This window comes from Solanum dulcamara, chromosome 9, assembly GCF_947179165.1.
Source record: "Solanum dulcamara chromosome 9, daSolDulc1.2, whole genome shotgun sequence".
Taxonomy (NCBI): Eukaryota; Viridiplantae; Streptophyta; class Magnoliopsida; order Solanales; family Solanaceae; genus Solanum; species Solanum dulcamara.
Window position 1 is genome coordinate 9756948 of NC_077245.1, and position 18519 is coordinate 9775466.

The 18519-nt window shown below is 34.1% G+C and overlaps 2 protein-coding genes across 2 annotated transcripts; both read left to right on the plus strand.

Moving 5' to 3' along the window:
• The first annotated feature begins 9380 nt into the window (after nucleotides 1-9380).
• LOC129903356 (inactive TPR repeat-containing thioredoxin TTL3-like) lies at nucleotides 9381-11675 on the plus strand. Its single transcript, XM_055978893.1, has 4 exons — nucleotides 9381-10269; nucleotides 10341-10536; nucleotides 10631-11134; nucleotides 11235-11675. The coding sequence occupies exons 1-4, from the start codon at nucleotides 9479-9481 to the stop codon at nucleotides 11418-11420; spliced, it is 1677 nt and encodes a 558-aa protein (XP_055834868.1). The 5' UTR covers nucleotides 9381-9478; the 3' UTR covers nucleotides 11421-11675.
• A 2694-nt stretch (nucleotides 11676-14369) lies between these two features.
• Nucleotides 14370-17698, plus strand: LOC129903354 (putative pentatricopeptide repeat-containing protein At5g59900). The gene has a single exon (XM_055978892.1). The coding sequence runs from the start codon at nucleotides 14615-14617 to the stop codon at nucleotides 17297-17299; it is 2685 nt and encodes an 894-aa protein (XP_055834867.1). The 5' UTR covers nucleotides 14370-14614; the 3' UTR covers nucleotides 17300-17698.
• The last annotated feature ends 821 nt before the right edge of the window (nucleotides 17699-18519 follow it).

Consider the following 18519-nt stretch of genomic DNA (forward strand, 5'->3'; position numbering starts at 1 on the left):
ATTTTTCGTTCTTTTTTTTTCTCTCCTTTTGCTTGTCTTTCGGCGAATACCTCCAGATCTGTTCAGATCTGGCCTAGATCTAGTGTTTTTCAGCGTCGTTCAGTGGTTTTTGGTTTCTGGCGTGAATAGTTTTTCCAGCATGAAGCAAGTTCATTTCAACTGGAGTTGGTACCTCCGGTTTCCATATATTTTTTGTTCATACACTTGTCATTACATTTTCCTGACTTTAGACTTTAGACCATTGAATAATTTACTAGTTCATACGTATTTTTGTGGCTTTGGATAATAATGGTAGACTAAGATCATGTTCTCATTTAGGGTCGGGGATGGGGATGAGGGTAAGGAGGGATAAGTGAGTTAAAGAAATATTTAGACTGAGAGTAGGTTCTTGGAACATTGGGACATTAACAGGAAAGTCCATAGAGCTAGTTAAGATTCTTAAGAAGAGGAACATAATTATAGCTTGTGTCCAAAAGACCAAATGGGTAGGTTCTAAAGCTAAAGAGGTAGACGGGTATAAGCTTTGGTTCTCTGGTAGATCGAAGTATAGGAATGGGGTAGGCATTTTAGTAGACAGTAATTTAAGGGATCAGGTGGTGGAGGTTAGGAGAATCACTGATAGGATAATGTCGATTAAGGTGGTCATTAAAGGGATCACTTTGAACATTATTAGTGCTTATGCGCCACAAACGGGCTTAAGTGAGGAGGAGAAGAGGCATTTTTGGGAGGATTTGGACGAGTTAGTAAGAAGCATACCACCTACAGAGAAGCTTTTCATGGGAGGAGATTTCAATAGGCACATCGGGTCTATTTCGAGAGGATATGATGATGTGCATGGAGTCTTTGGCTTCAGGGACAGAAATGGAAGAAGAGTTTCACTTTTGGATTTCACAAGAGCTTTTGGGTTAGTGATAGCCAATTCGAGTTTCCCAAAGAAGAAGTATCACTTGATAACCTTCCGTAGTTCAGTGGCTAAGACTCAGATAGATATTTTACTCCTTAGAAAGGATGATAAAGGTCTATGCAAGAACTGTAAGGTCATTTTGATGAATAATCTTACAATCCGACATAAGCTCTTAGTGATGGATTTAGGGATCAAGATGACAAGGAAGAAGAGGGTCGGAGATGATTGACCTAGGATCAGATGGGGGAGTTTGACAGCGGTTAGTGCCCTAGAGATGGGAGAGAAATTAAAGGATATGGGGGCCTGGAATAGTAGTGGGGATGTGACCAGTATGTGGGATAAGACGGCTAGTTGTATTAGGGTTATAGCAAAGGAAGTGTTGGGAGTCTCGACAGGTAGTCGTAATCGGCATCGAAGGGACTGGTGGTGGAATGAAGAAGTGCAAGGAAAAGTGGAAGAAAAGAAGATGGCGTACGCAAAGCTAATAGAAAGCACAGATGAGATTGAGAAGTAGACGAACAAGAAACTTTATAAGATATCGGGTAAGGAGGCAAAGTCGGCTGTTTTGACAACAAAAACGGTAGCTTTTGAATGCCTTTATGCTGAACTAGAAAAGAAAGGCGGGGATATGAAATTGTTCAAGCTAGCCAGGGCGCGGGAGAGAATGGAAAGCAATGTGGATCAAGTGAAGTGCATTAAGGATGAGCATGGAAAAGTATTAGTAGATGAGACTCTCATTAAATAGAGATGACAGTCATACTTTCATAAACTCTTGAATGACGAACGGGACAGAGACTTTGTGTTGGAAGATTTGAAACATACAAGGAGGCGTCACAATTTTGGGTATTGTAGGAGTATTAAGGTCGAGAAGGTTAAGAGTTTTATTTGTAGGATGCGCTGGGGAAGAGCAACCGGACCTGATGAGATTCTTGGGGAATTTTGGAAGAGCGCAAGCTCGGTAGATTTGAAATGGCTGACTAGGTTATTTAATGTCATCTTTAAAATGGCAACGATGCCCGAAGAATGGAGATCGAGCGTAATGATCCCTCTATATAAAAACAAAGGGAATATCCAGAGTTGCAATAACTATAGAGGTATCAAGCTACTAAGCCATATTATGATAGTGTGGGAAAGAGTGATAGAGATAAGGGTGAGAAGAGACGTGTCTATCTCAGAGAACCAATTCGGATTTATGCTGATACGCTCAACTACAGAAGCCATCCATCTTATAAGGAGACTGGTGGAGCAGTATAGGGAGAGGAAGAGGAACTTGCTTATGGTATTCATTGACCTAGAAAAGGCTTACGATAAAGTTCCAAGAGAGATACTATGGAAATGTTTGGAGGATAAATGTGTACCTGTGGCATATATTAGGGTGATCAAGGACATGTATGAGAGAGCCAAAAATAGGGTAAGGACAATAGGAGGGAACTCAGAGCACTTCCCAGCTGTGATGGGGTTGCGCCAAGGATCAACTCTTAGTCCATTTTTATTTGCCTTGGTGATGGATGGATTGATGTGACAAATTCAAGGTGTGGTGCCATTGTGTATGCTTTTCACGGATGACATAGTCCTGATCGATGAGACTCGTAGCGGAGTTTATGCTAAGCTGAAGGTTTGGAGACATACCTTGGAGTCTAGAGGGTTTAAGCTGGGTAGGACCAAGATAGAGTATTTAGAGTGCAAGTTCAGTGAGACACCTCAGGAGGTTGGCATGGAAATTAGGCTTGGTGCCCAGGCCATCCAAAAGAGAAGTAGTTTCAAGTATCTTGGGTCTATCATGCAAGGTAGCAAAGAGATTGGCGATGATATAACACATCGTATTGGGGCAGGGTGGATGAAATGGAGGCTCACTTCCAGAGTGCTATGTGACAAGAAGGTGCCACCATAACTTAAGGGCAAGTTCTATAAAGTGGTGGTTAGACCGACTATATTGTATGGGGCGGAGTGTTGGCCAGTTAAGATCTCTCACGTTCAAAAGATGAAAGTTGCCGAGATGAGAATGTTGATATGGATGTGTGGGCACACCAGGAGTGACAGGATTAGAAATGAGGCTATTTGGGACAAGGTGGGAGTGGCCTCGGTGGAAGACAAGATGTGGAAAATGCGACTGAGATGGTTTGGGCATGTGAAGAGGAGAGATATAAATGCCCCAGTGTGGAGGTGTGAGAGGTTGGCCATAAATGGTTACAGAAGAGGTAGGGGTAGGCCGAAGAAGTATTGACCACATTAGGGTAGAAAGCTAGTACATAGTCTCGTTATTCATCCCTATTCGTAGGCGCATTAGCGCATTACAATTTCTTATGCTCTAATTTTTGTTATATCTGTTATTATCTATTACTTTCTGTACTTTGATTACTCTATTTTATCTGTGACGCTTTCGTTATTTGTTTTTCCATATCGCTTTGAATTTCTTAACCTTATCTGACCTCTTTTAATGTTTTTATGCTTTTATGATTTTATTGAGCCAATGGTCTCTCGAAAACAGCCGTCCTACCTTGGTAGGAGTAAGGTCTGCATACACTCTACCCTCCTAGACCCCACATTGTGAAATTTCACGGGATTGTTGTTGTTGTTGTTGTTGTTGTATGCTTTCCAACTCCAACAACATTCTTCTGAAAAATATATTAGCACATAACTATAAATTTTTGTTTGTTAGGAAAAGTTATTAAACGTACAAGATACATAAATATTCTAATGCATCGCGCATATAAAATCAAGAAGTATTCTAATTGATAAAATTTGAAATATGTATAATGACGGTTAAACTATTTTAATTGTATCAGATACATAATATTTCTTATGCATCATGAATGAAATATCAATATGTATCATGAATAACAAATAATGTATCAAGAACACAATAAAATAGCAGTAAAACTTATGAATCAGATTATAACACCTAATGTATCATGAACACAATAAAAATAATAGTAAAACTTATGAACCAGGTTATAAAACATAAAGTATCATGAAAACCACAAAATATCAGTAAACCTTATGAATCATGAATAACAAATAATCTATCATGAAGAATAAAAAATTATCATTAAACCTTATGTATCATGAATAACACATAATGTATCAAGATAACAACAAAAAATAACAGTAAAACTTATGACATTTCTGCATATTGACAGATAATCTAGTTTAATTATACTAGATACATATTATTTCTTATATTTCATGTATAAATAATCAAGATGTATTCTACCATTAAGAATTCGAATGTATCAGATACCTAAAATTTCAATGTATCAGATAATTAAACTACAAAAGTATTCTGCCAGATAAAATTTGAAAATATATAATATTTTACTACTTTGCCTCAGAATTCATCTAATCTTAGATACATAGCAAAATAACTACAATCCCATACCTTTTACTGTTGGATCTTTTAACTTTGAAATTGAATTCATATCAATTTTATATTTGGCCATTACAGTAACTAGTGTTGCTTTATCCTTATACAATTGCTGCTCCTCCACTTCTATACGGATTATATCAGTGATGTATTTAGTTACATCCAATTCAGGTATATAACAAGTAGCAACATTATCTGATTGAACTAAACTAAGAGCTTGTGTATCATTCGTGTCTGCTTCGACACAAATAATTGCATCAGAGGTTGCATCTAACGATTGAATCTCACAATTTTGTCTATTTGATGTTGTTATGCACAGGGGATACTTTGCGAATTCAGGCTCGTTCTTCTTCAACTCTATGTAAAGCTTAACACCCATATCATTACGAATAATCATTAGGGATGAATTACCTTGCACAATGTATCAGATATCAATGATTTTCAATGATTCATCGATGTTTAACTCAGCTGCAATGACTGATTTTAGATTCACGAATAAAATATTATCGCCAACTACGATTCCATCACTTATGTATCTCTCATAATTCAACTATGATTGTCAAACTCCAGAGTGTCTCAGTAAAATCGAGATGTTCATCTTGATTAGTTCAATGAATTTCAAAAATTGGATTGAAATCATACAGATTCCATGCTCTGCTCGTTTGGAATTTTGAATTTTCAGATTCTACAAGCTGTTACGTGTTTATGGGGGGGGGGGGGAGTTAATTACCTGTTTAATACGTGATTGCTTGAAAGAAAGACTCTAAATTTGGCATATGTTATTTTTCCATAATAAACTCAACTGCATAAATTACTATGTATCAATTAGCTATGTATCAAATTATAATTTATGTATCCAAAATTGTTCAAAAATCAGTGAATTCAGGTAATTAAAGAAAGAGTAGGGATGAATTGTAATTAAAATTTTTCACTATGAAATTTAGATAATTTTTACTAATTATAATAGTAATGTTTGTCAATCCGCATAATTTTCCATATTGAATCGGATTGGGTCAGCCCACTGAAACTATTTGGGATTCAATATTCAAAAATGCCAATGTCCAATTTCATAAGATGTTTATTGAATTTAAACGTCTTATGAAAGTATTCATTCATTATTTAGTTCAAAAATATCTTTTTATTGGTTTATGAACACTCTAATTTACTAACTAAACGCATAAGAAGTTGTAATAACTAATAACAAATGCATGCAGATGAAGGCTGTATCCTTTAGGAAGAAAAATGTTTTTCGAAAAAATAAATATATTTTCCTCATTTTTAAATTTTTTCATTTTATTAAGAGAAAATATTTTTTAAAAGTTTTGTCCAAACAAACATGGCAAAATTAAAGAAAATATTTTTCTCCATAAGGGATTTGAGATTCCTCAACACTTGATACCAAAAATTAGTCAAATTATTTGTTAGGAAATTAATTTTTTTTTATTGATATGCTTATTTATTTTACCAAGAAACGTTAAATCTGAGTTATTCTGAAATAATATTTCATCTGCCGTTCCTATATTGTTGATTTTGTTTTTTAATTTAGTATCATTTTGACTAATCTTTAACATAAGTATGGATTAGATTAACTTATATTTTAAAATACAAAATTTTGATATTTTAAAACTATATGAAAAGTAATACAAATCTTAATTTTTCTGACGTCAAGATAAAAAAATATATTTTAAAATATTGATTAAAGTTTACATATTTTTAATTTCAAAAAAATAAAAAATGTCACATAATAAGGATGCGTCCGAGGTGTGAGATATGAATGCACATTTATGTATCTCTTTGTATATTTCGAGGTATGAAATGGGAGAGAAAGAATGTCAGAATTGGAATTTTAAATAAAATGACCTTTAGATTATTTATTATTTTTGTTTTTGTATTGAAAAAGTAAAGAATGGAATCATTGTGACGATGAACTAATTTTTTTTGTAAGACCTCCTCACTATAATATCATCAGTTCATCACCCTATTAGAGTTGAACCACTAAATTTGAAATGAATTGATGTGGTTCCTCTATCCCTAAAACATCAAAATATTAAATTATTAATAAAAAATTAAATTAAAATTTTGAAAGAAAAAGCATATTAATTCATGACCGTGAGACCTCAATTCTTGACGGAGGAAAACATCGAAGATATAGAATTGAGACAAAGAATAATAGAATACGCAAATCGTGACACAAAATAATTTTTACATTTGGTCAAGTGATAGTCATTTTTTAATTAAAAAATTATCAATTGGAAAAGGCAAGAAGATATAAGATAGATTTGGGTGTATTGTCCTTTTCCTATATAGTTGAAAATTTTGACTATCTTTTCGGCAAGAAGTACAATTTCGAAGAACACTTTTGTCGGCAAACGGAATTGCATATAATTCTAGTAACTCATTTTTCTAACAATGTCTTCTTTTTTTTTTAAGTTTTTAGTGTTTGAAATATAAAAATATTTATATGTAATTTAGTAAAATGTTATAAGGGGTTGGCGGGGGATAAAATTTATCAAAGAATGAAGGTCGGAGGTGTTGGGTGGTGGAAGGAGACAATGAAATTGAAAATTATAAATTGAAATGTTACTTATGAAATTAATTTTCTGTACTTTTATTAAAAAAATCCATTTTTCTTATTTTTAAGGAATTTATTTTCTCAGAAAAATATTTTTCAAAATAATTTAACCAACTAAACATGAAAAATTTGAAAAACATACTTTTCCTCTGTAACCAACACACCCTAATTACCATTTCTCCGTCGAGCACAAAACTTAAGGAAAAAAATATATTTTTTTTGAAATATATAATCTGAATTAAATCATACTAATATTTATATAACTACAATCATCTTATAAAGAATAAAATAAAAATATTTTTAAATAAGAAACTTATATCATTTTCATACTTAGTATAAGTTCTCTTTAAAATAAAACTTATACCTATTTCCATATAATTTGATTATATTTTTTGTTGAAAATGGATGGTGGCACCGACTAATTTCTAACGCCACGCAGCAGAAAAAAAAAGTGTATAAAAATCAGACAACCTATAGTTTTTTTGGTCAAAATATTTGGGAATAATTAGTGGCCTCAAAATAAACACATGTGATACATGGAATTTGAGTTCCACAAGACTACACAATAACATAAACATCATTTTTTTTTCATTTCTGTTTGCTGCCAAAATTTTACTGTAGTTCTCTCATCTAACAAATTTTGTTGACATCTTATGTGCCTTTTCATTTTGAAAAGCTCATTTCAATAAGGAATTACCACATATAATAAGTAAAATGAAATAAAATTATATGGAAAGAGAACTTATACTAAGCACGTGCCAAATTATGTATTATTGCGCTAACAATATCCTCCAATTTTAGAACACGAATTTAATAAGGAATACTACTTTATGTTTTATTAATAATTCTTTTAGGAAAATACTTTTATTCCCTTTTAATAAACCACTATTTTAGCACATATCTACTTATAAACTCATACGTAATACCTTATTCAGTTGTGTTTCTAAAATATTCTAATAAGTGAACTCACGTCTTATAAAACAACAACAATAACAACATATTTCGTGTAATTGCACAAAGTGAGATTTGAAGAGGATAAATGTATGGAAATCTTATCCCGACCTATTCTGAAGGTAGAGAGGTTGTTTTTGATAGACCATTGACTCGATGAAAAATAATCAAAGCAGATCAAAGGAGGAAATAACGAAAATGAAAAAGCCATGACAAAATCTATAGAGAGCATGACAAAATATTTTAAACAGTAACTACAATAAAAAGATACGATAATCTTATCGAAGTACAAAAGCGACAGGTAATACAAGAAGTCGAGGAACAAGAAACTACATGAGTACTACTACGATTACTAGTACGAAAGGATAAGCGAGACCACACTCTACTATCAGCTAACATACTACCTTAATCCGTATCCTCCCCAACCAAAATCATGTCCTCGATAAACTAAAATTACGGCATGTCCTGGTGTCTAATCAGTAATCACCTCTCCCTAATACTTTTTTGGCCTACCTCTAGCTCTCCCGAAATCATCCATAGTCAACACATCACACCTCTATACTAGAGCATTCATGCATCTCCTCATCACATGTTTGAACTACCTCGGTCTTACTTCAATTCCTACATCTTGTCCTCCACTGAAGCAACTCTTACCTTTTCTAGATATCTTCATTTCTAGTTCTATCATTCCTAGTATGCTTATGCATCCATCTCAGTATCCTCATTTCCGCAATTTTCATCTTCTAAACGTGAGAGTTCTTAAATGACCAACATTTCGTCACATACAACATAATTGGTATAACTACTATTCTGTAAAACTTGTCTTTTAAATTTTGTTGGCACTTTTATCACACAAGACTCCAAAAATAAATCTCTGATTAAAATTCTCTCATTCAGAAGATAAAGGTGGATGAATGTGGGGTGTGGGGTGGAGGTGGATGAAATGTTTGAAGATGGAATGCAGCTTATAAAGTTTGTTTTTCCTATTTTTAGTAGAAAATTGATCTTTTCTCTTTTTTTAAAAAAAATATTTTCCTGAAAAATGAATAGACATGAGTGAACCATTCACTATGGATAATTAATGAACTATGTTTGGGAATCACACAGATCAAAGATGAGCAATTACACGGATTAATACTGACTATTATTACCAACCCGTTAGGCGAATTATATAATTTTCGATCAGTTTTGGCACCCCGAGTAGCGTGTAAGCATTAGTTCCAGGAACATCAGAGTTTTCACAAGGTTTGGTGAATGAAACAATGCATGTTTGCACGTGTGATATTCAACTTTGATATAATTTGGTCCAGGGTCCTACTTGTTTGGCACAACAGGAGAGAAAAATCTTAAAGAAATCGTTCCAAATAACACTTTCTTTATAAGACATCCAATGGTACTTTATTAGAAATTAGAAATGATATATCCTACCAAGTCTTGTCCCCTTTTGGAATTTTGTTTTGAAAGGCCTAACCCCTCTAGTTTCAAAAAGAAATATAAAGTTGGTTTCTTAGCTTTCACTCTAGGACCTTTGAGTAGTATATAAATAACTATTCAAACATTTCTTCTAATCTAAATAAGGACCTATCACATTGAACACTTGATATTCAAGTTTTATCTTTGAGATCCTCTTTCCCCTTTTGTTTAATCCCTTATAGTTGACCTCTCCACTTTGATTGAAGAGGAAATTATGGCAGAAATAGGAGACAAGTCAGTTGAAATTCAATTGGGTTGTGGTCTAGTAGCGGCAATTTTTCAACGTGGAAATTGTAAGTCAATAAAACAACCAGTGTCACAAATTTCCCAAAAGAAATTAGCCAAGCCTCAACCAAAACCATCCTCAATCACTTCGAGGAATTCGATTTCACAAGATCGGAAACATGTTAGGAGATCAACATCCGATGGTACACGAAGCAGCTCGAAGACTAACCAATCGTCTAATTCTTCGAGCACGAAGAAAATGTCACAAGTTGTCAACTTGGTGCCCCATACTCAAAATCTTCGGAGGCAACCAACATTCCCGTCGAGTGATTTGAGCGCGACTGTCATTAGTCACCAGAAATCCATTGCAAATGGAACGTTGCATCGTGCTGGATGTTCCAGCACGGGCAACATTATGTTATTAGGCCAGTTAGGGAATTTGAAGCAGCAAAAAAGAATCCAAAATGTCTCAATTGATCAAAAGTCTATCCTACAGAAAGGCAGAGTCTTGATGGGGAACATAGTAAACAAATTGGATCCTGATGTACTCAAGTCCATAGGAAATGAGCATTACAAGCATGGAAGATTTGAACAAGCAATGGCTTTGTATAATCAAGCAATCGCGATCAATCCGAAAAATGCTTGTTATTTCAGCAACAAAAGTGCAGCATTGTTGAGTTTAAACCGTCTGATTGAAGCAGTGATAGAATGTAGAGAGGCCATTCGACTAGACCCTTTCTATCACAACGCGCAGTATCGCCTTGCAAGACTATATCTCAGGTACTAAAATCAAATCAAAACAGAAATTTTTCGATTTTTTTTTTGTGATATGATAATATTTGTCTCAACAGATTAGGAGAAGCAGAGAAAGCATTGAATCATTACGAAAAATCAGGACCAAAAGTTGACAGAAGGGATATTTCTGAGGCTCAAGATCTTAAAAGAATCATCTGCAATTGTATAGAAGCTCATAGGATGAACAATTACATCACATTACTTAATGTGAGCAAAAATGCATTGTCATCTGGTGCAGATTCAGCTCCACAGGTTGAAATAACATTGTCCATAATTTACTAGTCAAGTTTAATTGTAACATTACATATTTAATGATACTTACACTTTGTTATTTTCGTACTCGAAGATCTTTGCAATGAGAGCTGAAGCATTGATGAAATTATATAGACATGAGGAGGCATACACCATCATTCAGAAGGGACCTAATTTCACAACTGAGCTTTGTACTCGCCTTTTCGGATCAGCTAAAACAGCTTATTTACTAATAATTCGGGCACAAATTTACACGTTAGTAGGCAGGTTCGACTATGGAATAGCTTTAGCTCATGAGGCTGCCAAATTAGATCTCAGCAACGAGATAATCGCAATATTAAGAAGAATTAAAGGGTTGGCAACAGCTCGGGTAAAGGGTAACGAGCTTTTTAAGGGATCGAAATACACAGAGGCTTGTTCTATGTATACAGAAGGACTAGAACAGGATCCATTCAATTCTGTTCTGTTATTTAACAGAGCAGCTTGTCGATTCAAGCTAAGACAATTCGAGAAAGCAGTGGAGGATTGCACTGCAGCTCTTGTGTTACGTCCTTCGTATACTAAGGCTAGATTTCGAAGAGCTGATTGCTACGTGAAGGTAAGTTGGTAATGCTAATCGAAGAATGTGTCGATAAGAAAGATTATATTTTCTAGTAATATGCATTGACCATTTTGATTTTTTGAATTTTGTTGTATAGTTGGAAAGATGGGAGGCTGCAATTCAAGAATTTGAAATGTTGTTACAAGAAAAACAAGGGGATGAGGAAGTAAAGAGAGCATTGATTGATGCAAAGATTCAATTAGAAAGGGAGAGGGATGAGGATCAAAAGCAAAGAAAGCTATGCAATAGATCATCCAACCTAGTGTTAGTCACTAGCAATTAATTTTGTTTTAATATTTTGCTTGTTTATGAAGAAGATTGATTTGGTTACTTCATGTTTAGTAGATGAATTGTGCAATGTATATAGCTTCAAGTCAATGTACCAGTAAAAGATATCTTCAAGTAATCATTACTAGTAAATCATATAATACACAAGGAAGAGTTTGTTGGAGTCTCGCCTCGTTTGTGGCATGGGAATTTGATCTCCTCATTGGATCTTGGACAATCACATCCTCGTAAGCTAGTTTTAAGAGTTGAGTTAGGCCCACTATTCATTTCATTATGTCAGTCTCAATTTATTGTTTCTGATGTTGGCGTACCGTCTTATATTATTCACACTCTAAATGTCTAGACTTGACCATTCTGCGGGTGTTGGAGTCCCACAACATTTGCGGAATGGAAATTTGGTATCCATTTTCTTTATCATTAATAGGATTTTTTTTTCTTTTACGGATTATTAGAATATATCTTAGTCTCTCTTTTTCCATTGGGCATATGGTACTTGTATTAGACCACGACTAATTTGAATTTATATGCATGAGGTCCATTAAAGTGAAAAACTGATCCCTATTAGGACTATTTCTATAAATAGAAAAATTCAAAATTTTTAATTAACGGCGAAGAATTCTATCTATCTTAACATAACCCAGAGTGAACATATTTTGACTAATCATGAGTAAGATCATGAAGATCGGATAATAGACTATCTTTTTCTTTTTCGAGCATTCAGAAATTACTTTTTGTTATTTTATGTTGTCTTTTTGTGAAATTTCATGCACAAAGAAAGTTGGTATGCCCCTTTTACTTGTAGAATTTCTTTGTTCTTTAAGCTTTCAATTAATTAAGTAATTAATTTATAAAAGAAGCGCAATTTGGGGGGTTCATTTATAGCTAAAGCACCACATTTATCCTTTTCTAGGTTGGAAGGAACGTTTGAAAAAAGATTCCAGTTTTCTTTGAATTTTGAAATTAAAAAACCTTAGGAACAAAGAAAAGATACGTTGCATTTAAAAAGAATAATAAAATTTCATTTGCTTGATTGGAGATTTGACCTTTCGATCTTCTGCATTTTTCGAATAATTTAGATATAATTAATTTATTTTAATTGATTATGAGTGAAGTGAGTTGTGAAAGAAAAAGAGAAAACCTTTTCTTATCAATTATAGTAGGTAAGAAATGTTGGTATTTTCCATGCTAATTGGACGATACACTGTGCCAATAATTTCTTTTTAATTTATACTACTACCGTAAATCAGATCAGTTCTTGTAATTTACACCATCAAATAAGCACATATCTTCACACACATTTAATTTATTAACATTAAACTATGCTTAGTTAATACACATTCTCATTTAATTTATAACTTAACCATGATAAAATTAGTATGATTTGATGTATATACCACGTGGTGTAAGTTAGTTTTTTACCAAATTCATCTGCCATAGGGTGTTTAGTTGCTTACATTGACCCAATAAATACATGAAACATGTCTTTATATACCTCTTATCACTGACTTGTAGTTAATAAATATATTTTCACCTAAATTTATAACAAATTAGTATGATTTGATATAGATATCAAGTGGGTTACATAGTGAATATGATATTCCTTATGTCCACTTTTATTTGTCTAATTTAAAAAAATTAAGAGATAATTTATTACTTAATTCTTAATAATCCTTATTATTTAACCATATTCATTTTTTAAAATATTGAATTTATTATATTCAAATAATAGTATAATAATTTTATTTTTTTATTAATTATTTTTTAAAGGGTGCGTCAAAGTTGCAACAGAACAGGTAATAAATAAATAAAACAAATAGGAAATGGTGTTTGCTTTTGGAACAAGAAAAGTTTGAGATTTTCCAAATTCCCAAATTGGATTGGAAACGACTTCAACAATACATCAGGCTTTACAAAAGGCCTTTCTCAAATCTCTATATACAGAGGCTACACTTTAGAATCAACAATTGCTAATCACTACTTCATCAACTAATTACATGGGGACATAAAACGGATTTCCCAATCCTTTTACTTAAAAAAACACTACTCAATTTCTTGTTACAATTGATAAAAAATTAGTCTCTACTCATTTATTTCATTCTTTCCTTTTCATTTTTAGCTAGAGGATTAGCTCGTAATTAATTTTATTAGTGCTTTAGATTAAGGCATTCAAAGTTAGGTTTGAGAACTAAAATGTCACATTACTCATTTAACTATCTCAGCCCAAAATTTTGGACCTAATCCATCGTTAATCATCACTCACTTAATCTATGTCAAACTTCAAAATAAGTTGGATTATATTTGACAACTCTGTCGTATAACTATGTCAATGGTGATTGCATGCGCTGTTCTTTGATCAAGTTGATGAGAGCTTTGGTTTTAGAAAAAGCAGCAACAATTAAGGGGTTACGTGGATAAGTTGGGCTAAATTTGAGCGAGTCAAAATAAGTTGAGTTGATAAAGAGATAAAAAAGATTGAATGAAATTAAAAAAGTCAATTAGAAAAATGTTACACATATAATCTTAAAGTATAAAATATTATAATAATCATTTTATATCTTGACAAATATTAAACATATTAAATGATCAAGAGCCATTTAGTTAAATCAATAAAGAGTGTCTTAATTCCCACCACCTTTATATATGGAAGTTTTCACATTTGACAAAACTAAAGCGTTTTGCAATAAAGAGAGTCTTTCCTCACCACTCTTCTTTTATGTTTTCAATGAAAATGAATTTAGAAGGCAAAAGCATTGATAGAGATGTAAACATCCGATTACAAAGGGAGAGCGATGAGTATCAAAAACAAAGAAAGTTATGCAATGAATCAAATTTAGTGTTATTACTTAGCAATTTTAATGTCATTTGCTATCCAACAAATCCAATTATTCATTAAGCTTATTTTAAGCACAAAATAACTTTAAATTGATTAGTCAAATACTTAAAAAGTTGAAAACAAATTATAAGTCAATTCAAACGGGGTCTAAGTTGTTTTACCTAAAAAGAACTGTTTCTCTAGAACAACACCACTAAATATTTGCAAATTCATCCTGTAATATCCATATAACTCCATAACTGCCCCCTCATAAAATTAAAGTAGCATTTCTACCCCTCAAATTTATAGCTTTGTCAAAGACACTCACAAATTAAGCAAGGCGTCCATCAGCTCAGAGATTCAAGCCTGCTAAAAATATGAACCCTTCCCTTTGCCGGAGCAGACAATTCTCCGGTCACATTCGCCGCCGGCAAACTATTTCCACAACCCCCAACGTCAACAACCAAGAAAACGACAAAAACTTCATAGCAACTCTAAACGAAATCGTCCGGAGCAAACGGAACTGGAATATAGCACTGAACAGCGCCATTTCCACTAGACTGAAAACCCATCACGTCGAGCAAATTCTCCTTCGAACGCTTGATGATTCTAGGTTGGCGTTACGATTCTTCAATTTTCTTGGCCTTCACAAGAACTTTTATCATTCAACGGCGTCGTTTTGCATTCTAATACATTCCCTTGTTCAGTCTAATCTTTATTGGCCTGCTACTTCACTTTTGCAGACCTTATTGCAAAGGAAAGTGAACCCAAGTTTTGTTTTTGACAATTTGTTAGATGTGTATAAAAGATTCAATTTTGGTCACACTTTGGGTTTTGATTTGCTAACCCAAAATTATGTTCAGGATAAGAGAGTAATGGATTCTGTGTTAATTGTTAGGCTTATGATGGAGCATTCATTAGTACCAGAATTAAGGACTTTAAGCACTGTGTTTAATGGGTTGATTCGAATAAGACGGTTTTATTTGGTTTTGCAATTGTTTGATAATGCAGTAAATTCGGGTGTTAAGCCTGATGAGTATATTTATACAGCTGTGCTTAAAAGTTTGTGTGAGTTGAAAGATTTTGAAAAGGCTAAGGGAATGATGAATTGTGTTGAGAGAAATGGGAGTAAATTGAGTATCATTTTATACAACATATTGATTCATGGGCTCTGTAAGGGCGGAAGAGTTTGGGAAGCTGTTGAAATTAAAAGGTTGTTGGGTAGCAAAGGATTGAATGCTGATATCATCACATATTGTTCTTTGATTTTGGGGTTGTGTAAAGTGAACGAATTTCAGCTTGCTCGAAGCTTAGTGGATGAGATGCTGGGGCTGTGTTTGGTCCCCCGTGAGGCTATAGTGTCGAGTGTTGTTGACGGATTGAGGAGAGAGGGTGATTGTGTAGCTGCTTATAGAATGGTTGATATGATGGGGAAAGTTGGAGTTGTGCCCAATTTATTTGTTTATAATGCATTGCTTAATTCTTTGTGTAAAGATGGGAAGTTGGATGAAGTAGAGTCTCTTTTTGATAGAATGGAGGATAAAGGGTTGTGCCCAAATAGTGTAACTTATTCCATCATGATTGACTCTTTCTGCAAACAAGGGAGACTAGATGCTGCAGTTCTTTTTTATAATAGAATGCTTGATAATGAGGTAGAATTAACCATATACCCTTACAATTCTCTCATCAATGGCTATTGCAAGGCTGGGAAATGTAGTGCGGCGGAATCTATCTTAAATGAGATGATTGATAAAGGATTGACCCCAACTGTTGTAACGTATACATCATTGATAGATGGTTACTGCAAGGAAAGAGAAGTGCAGAAGGCCTTTAGGCTTTACCATGAGATGACCAGCAAAGGAATATCACCTAATACTTTCACTTTCACTGCACTAATCTCTGGTTTTTGCCGTGCACACATGATGGTGGAAGCAAGTAAGTTATTTGATGAGATGGTGAAAATGAATGTAACTCCTAATGAGGTTACTTATAATGTCTTGATTGAAGGACATTGTAAAGATGGGAACACTGTCAGGGCTTTTGAATTGCTGGATGAAATGGTGAAGAAGGGTCTCGATCCTGACACATATACCTACAGATCTCTGATAGCTGGACTTTGTGCAAAAGGTCGAGTATCTGAAGCAAAAGAGTTTGTTGATGACCTTCAGAAACATCGTCATTATCTGAATGAAATGTGTTTCTCTGCTCTCTTACATGGTTATTGTAAGGAAGGAAGATTAAAGGATGCATTAACCACTACTGATGAGATGGCAGAAAAAGGAATAAACATGGACCTTGTGTGCTACGGTGTACTTATATGTGGAACTCTAAAGCATCATGATTTGAAATATTTATTAAATATAATGAAGGAGATGCACGACCGAGGAATGAAGCCTGACAAAGTAATCTACACTACCATGCTCGATGCATATGGAAAAGTTGGAGATCTTAAAAAAGCTTTTAAATGCTGGGATATAATGGTCAGTGAAGGATGCCTCCCAAATATGGTGACGTACACTGTGATGATAAATAACTTATGCAAGGCTGGATTAGTAGATAAAGCAGAGATATTCTACAAGGAAATGTTAGCTAAAGGGTTGACACCTAACCAGTTCACATATAGTTGTTTCCTTGATTATCTCACAGGTGAAGGGTACATGGTAGAAGCTAAACAGCTTCATGATGCAATGCTTAAAGGGTACCTTGCAAATACTGTGACATACAATATTATTATACGGGGCTTATGCAGATTAGACCAAATTCAGAAAGCCATGGATATTTTGCTTGAAATGAAGGACAATGGTATCTCCCCAGATTGCGTAAGTTACTCAACTATCATTTATGAATTCTGTAGGAGGGGTGATCTGTTCGGAGCAAAAGGCTTGTGGGAATCCATGTTGACTAATGGTCTGAAGCCTGATGCAGTGGCTTATAACCTTTTCATTTATGGTTGCTGCATCGCTGGAGAAATGTCCAAGGCATTTGAATTGCGTGATGAGATGATAAGAAGTGGTCTGAAGGTGACTCATGCAACATATGTTTCTTTAGTCCATGGAACGTGAAAAATGAGTTATTCCACCAGATCTGCTAGCGCCGCTGCAAGGATCATTTACTATGATCAAGTAGTGACTATCAAAATTCAGGATATTTGTACAGGACGTTATCTTGTCAACCTTTACTCTAAAATGCCTCATCCATGAATAGTTCAACGTCCTGCCTTTTTATATGAGGACATAAACTAAGAGTTGCGCACCTTTAGAACTTCAAGGGAGGTAGTTTGACAATTTCTTTTTCTTTTCTTTTCCTGTATATTTAAATCCAATTGTGTAACATAGGAAGTATTGGGTGGTATTGGGTGGAACTATAACAATCTTCAAGGTCTGGATAATGAACACCATACTTGTGCTGCTCGTATTGTCTATGATTTCATAAAGACCCTGATATTGTTCTTCCTACTTCCTGTTGCTTGTTCAATTATAACTTTAAAACTTCTTTTTCTACTCAAATTAAGTTTTTCATTTATCTCCAGCTGATCTTCATGAATTGACTGTTTTTCCTTCTCTTATAAAGCATAGTATTTGGAATACATGAGAGGGTCTCCATGTTACTTGGAGCGATGTTACAAAATAATTTCCAATATTTACTTTTACATCTTAGTTGAATGTTTTATTTGTGAGTGGTTTCAGGAGAGGCCATGCATGTGTATCTCCGTGTGTGTGTATTTTCTGTAACTACCATGAGTTATCATTATTGTTTGCACTATTAATAGCGATAATATACTTTGTTTTTTGTACTTTCAGAACTTTATTCATACAGACATCTGTTAATATGCTGTTGATGTTGAAATTTGTAAGCTGGTATCCTAATCAGGTCCGAAAAGAGTGTCCAGACGCTTTAAATTTCAGGAGTTGCTCTTGTTCCACATTGCAAAAATTCCTTCTTTTTTCTCTGTACTCTTTTTGCACGCTGCTAGGAGTCCCATTATAAGACATGTCATGCAGTCTGTTACTCACAATACTCAAATCGATCAGGCAGTGTGCACGTTCTGTTAACTTATACAGGTGTAGGAGCTACATTTGTTCAAAACTATCAATAGACCAATTCACAATATCACTGAAGATGTCACTGTGTTCCAACTTGAATCCTTTTACAGTTTGTGAACTGTTAGCTGTCACTCACTCATCTACACTTAGTTTGACTTGGATGCTGTAAAAAGGGTCAAATCTGGTAACCATTCAAACATGTCCATGACAGAGTAGGGTCTCCATGTTCTGTGCTATTA

Bases quoted from the DNA above. Each gene is read 5' to 3' on its own strand.
- LOC129903356 (XM_055978893.1), top strand. From the start codon at position 9,479: ATGGCAGAAATAGGAGACAAGTCAGTTGAAATTCAATTGGGTTGTGGT. The intron at 10,537-10,630 runs GTTGAAATAACA...TCGTACTCGAAG, and splicing joins GTGCAGATTCAGCTCCACAG to ATCTTTGCAATGAGAGCTGA. The intron at 11,135-11,234 runs GTAAGTTGGTAA...TTTGTTGTATAG, and splicing joins GAGCTGATTGCTACGTGAAG to TTGGAAAGATGGGAGGCTGC.
- LOC129903354 (XM_055978892.1), top strand. From the start codon at position 14,615: ATGAACCCTTCCCTTTGCCGGAGCAGACAATTCTCCGGTCACATTCGC.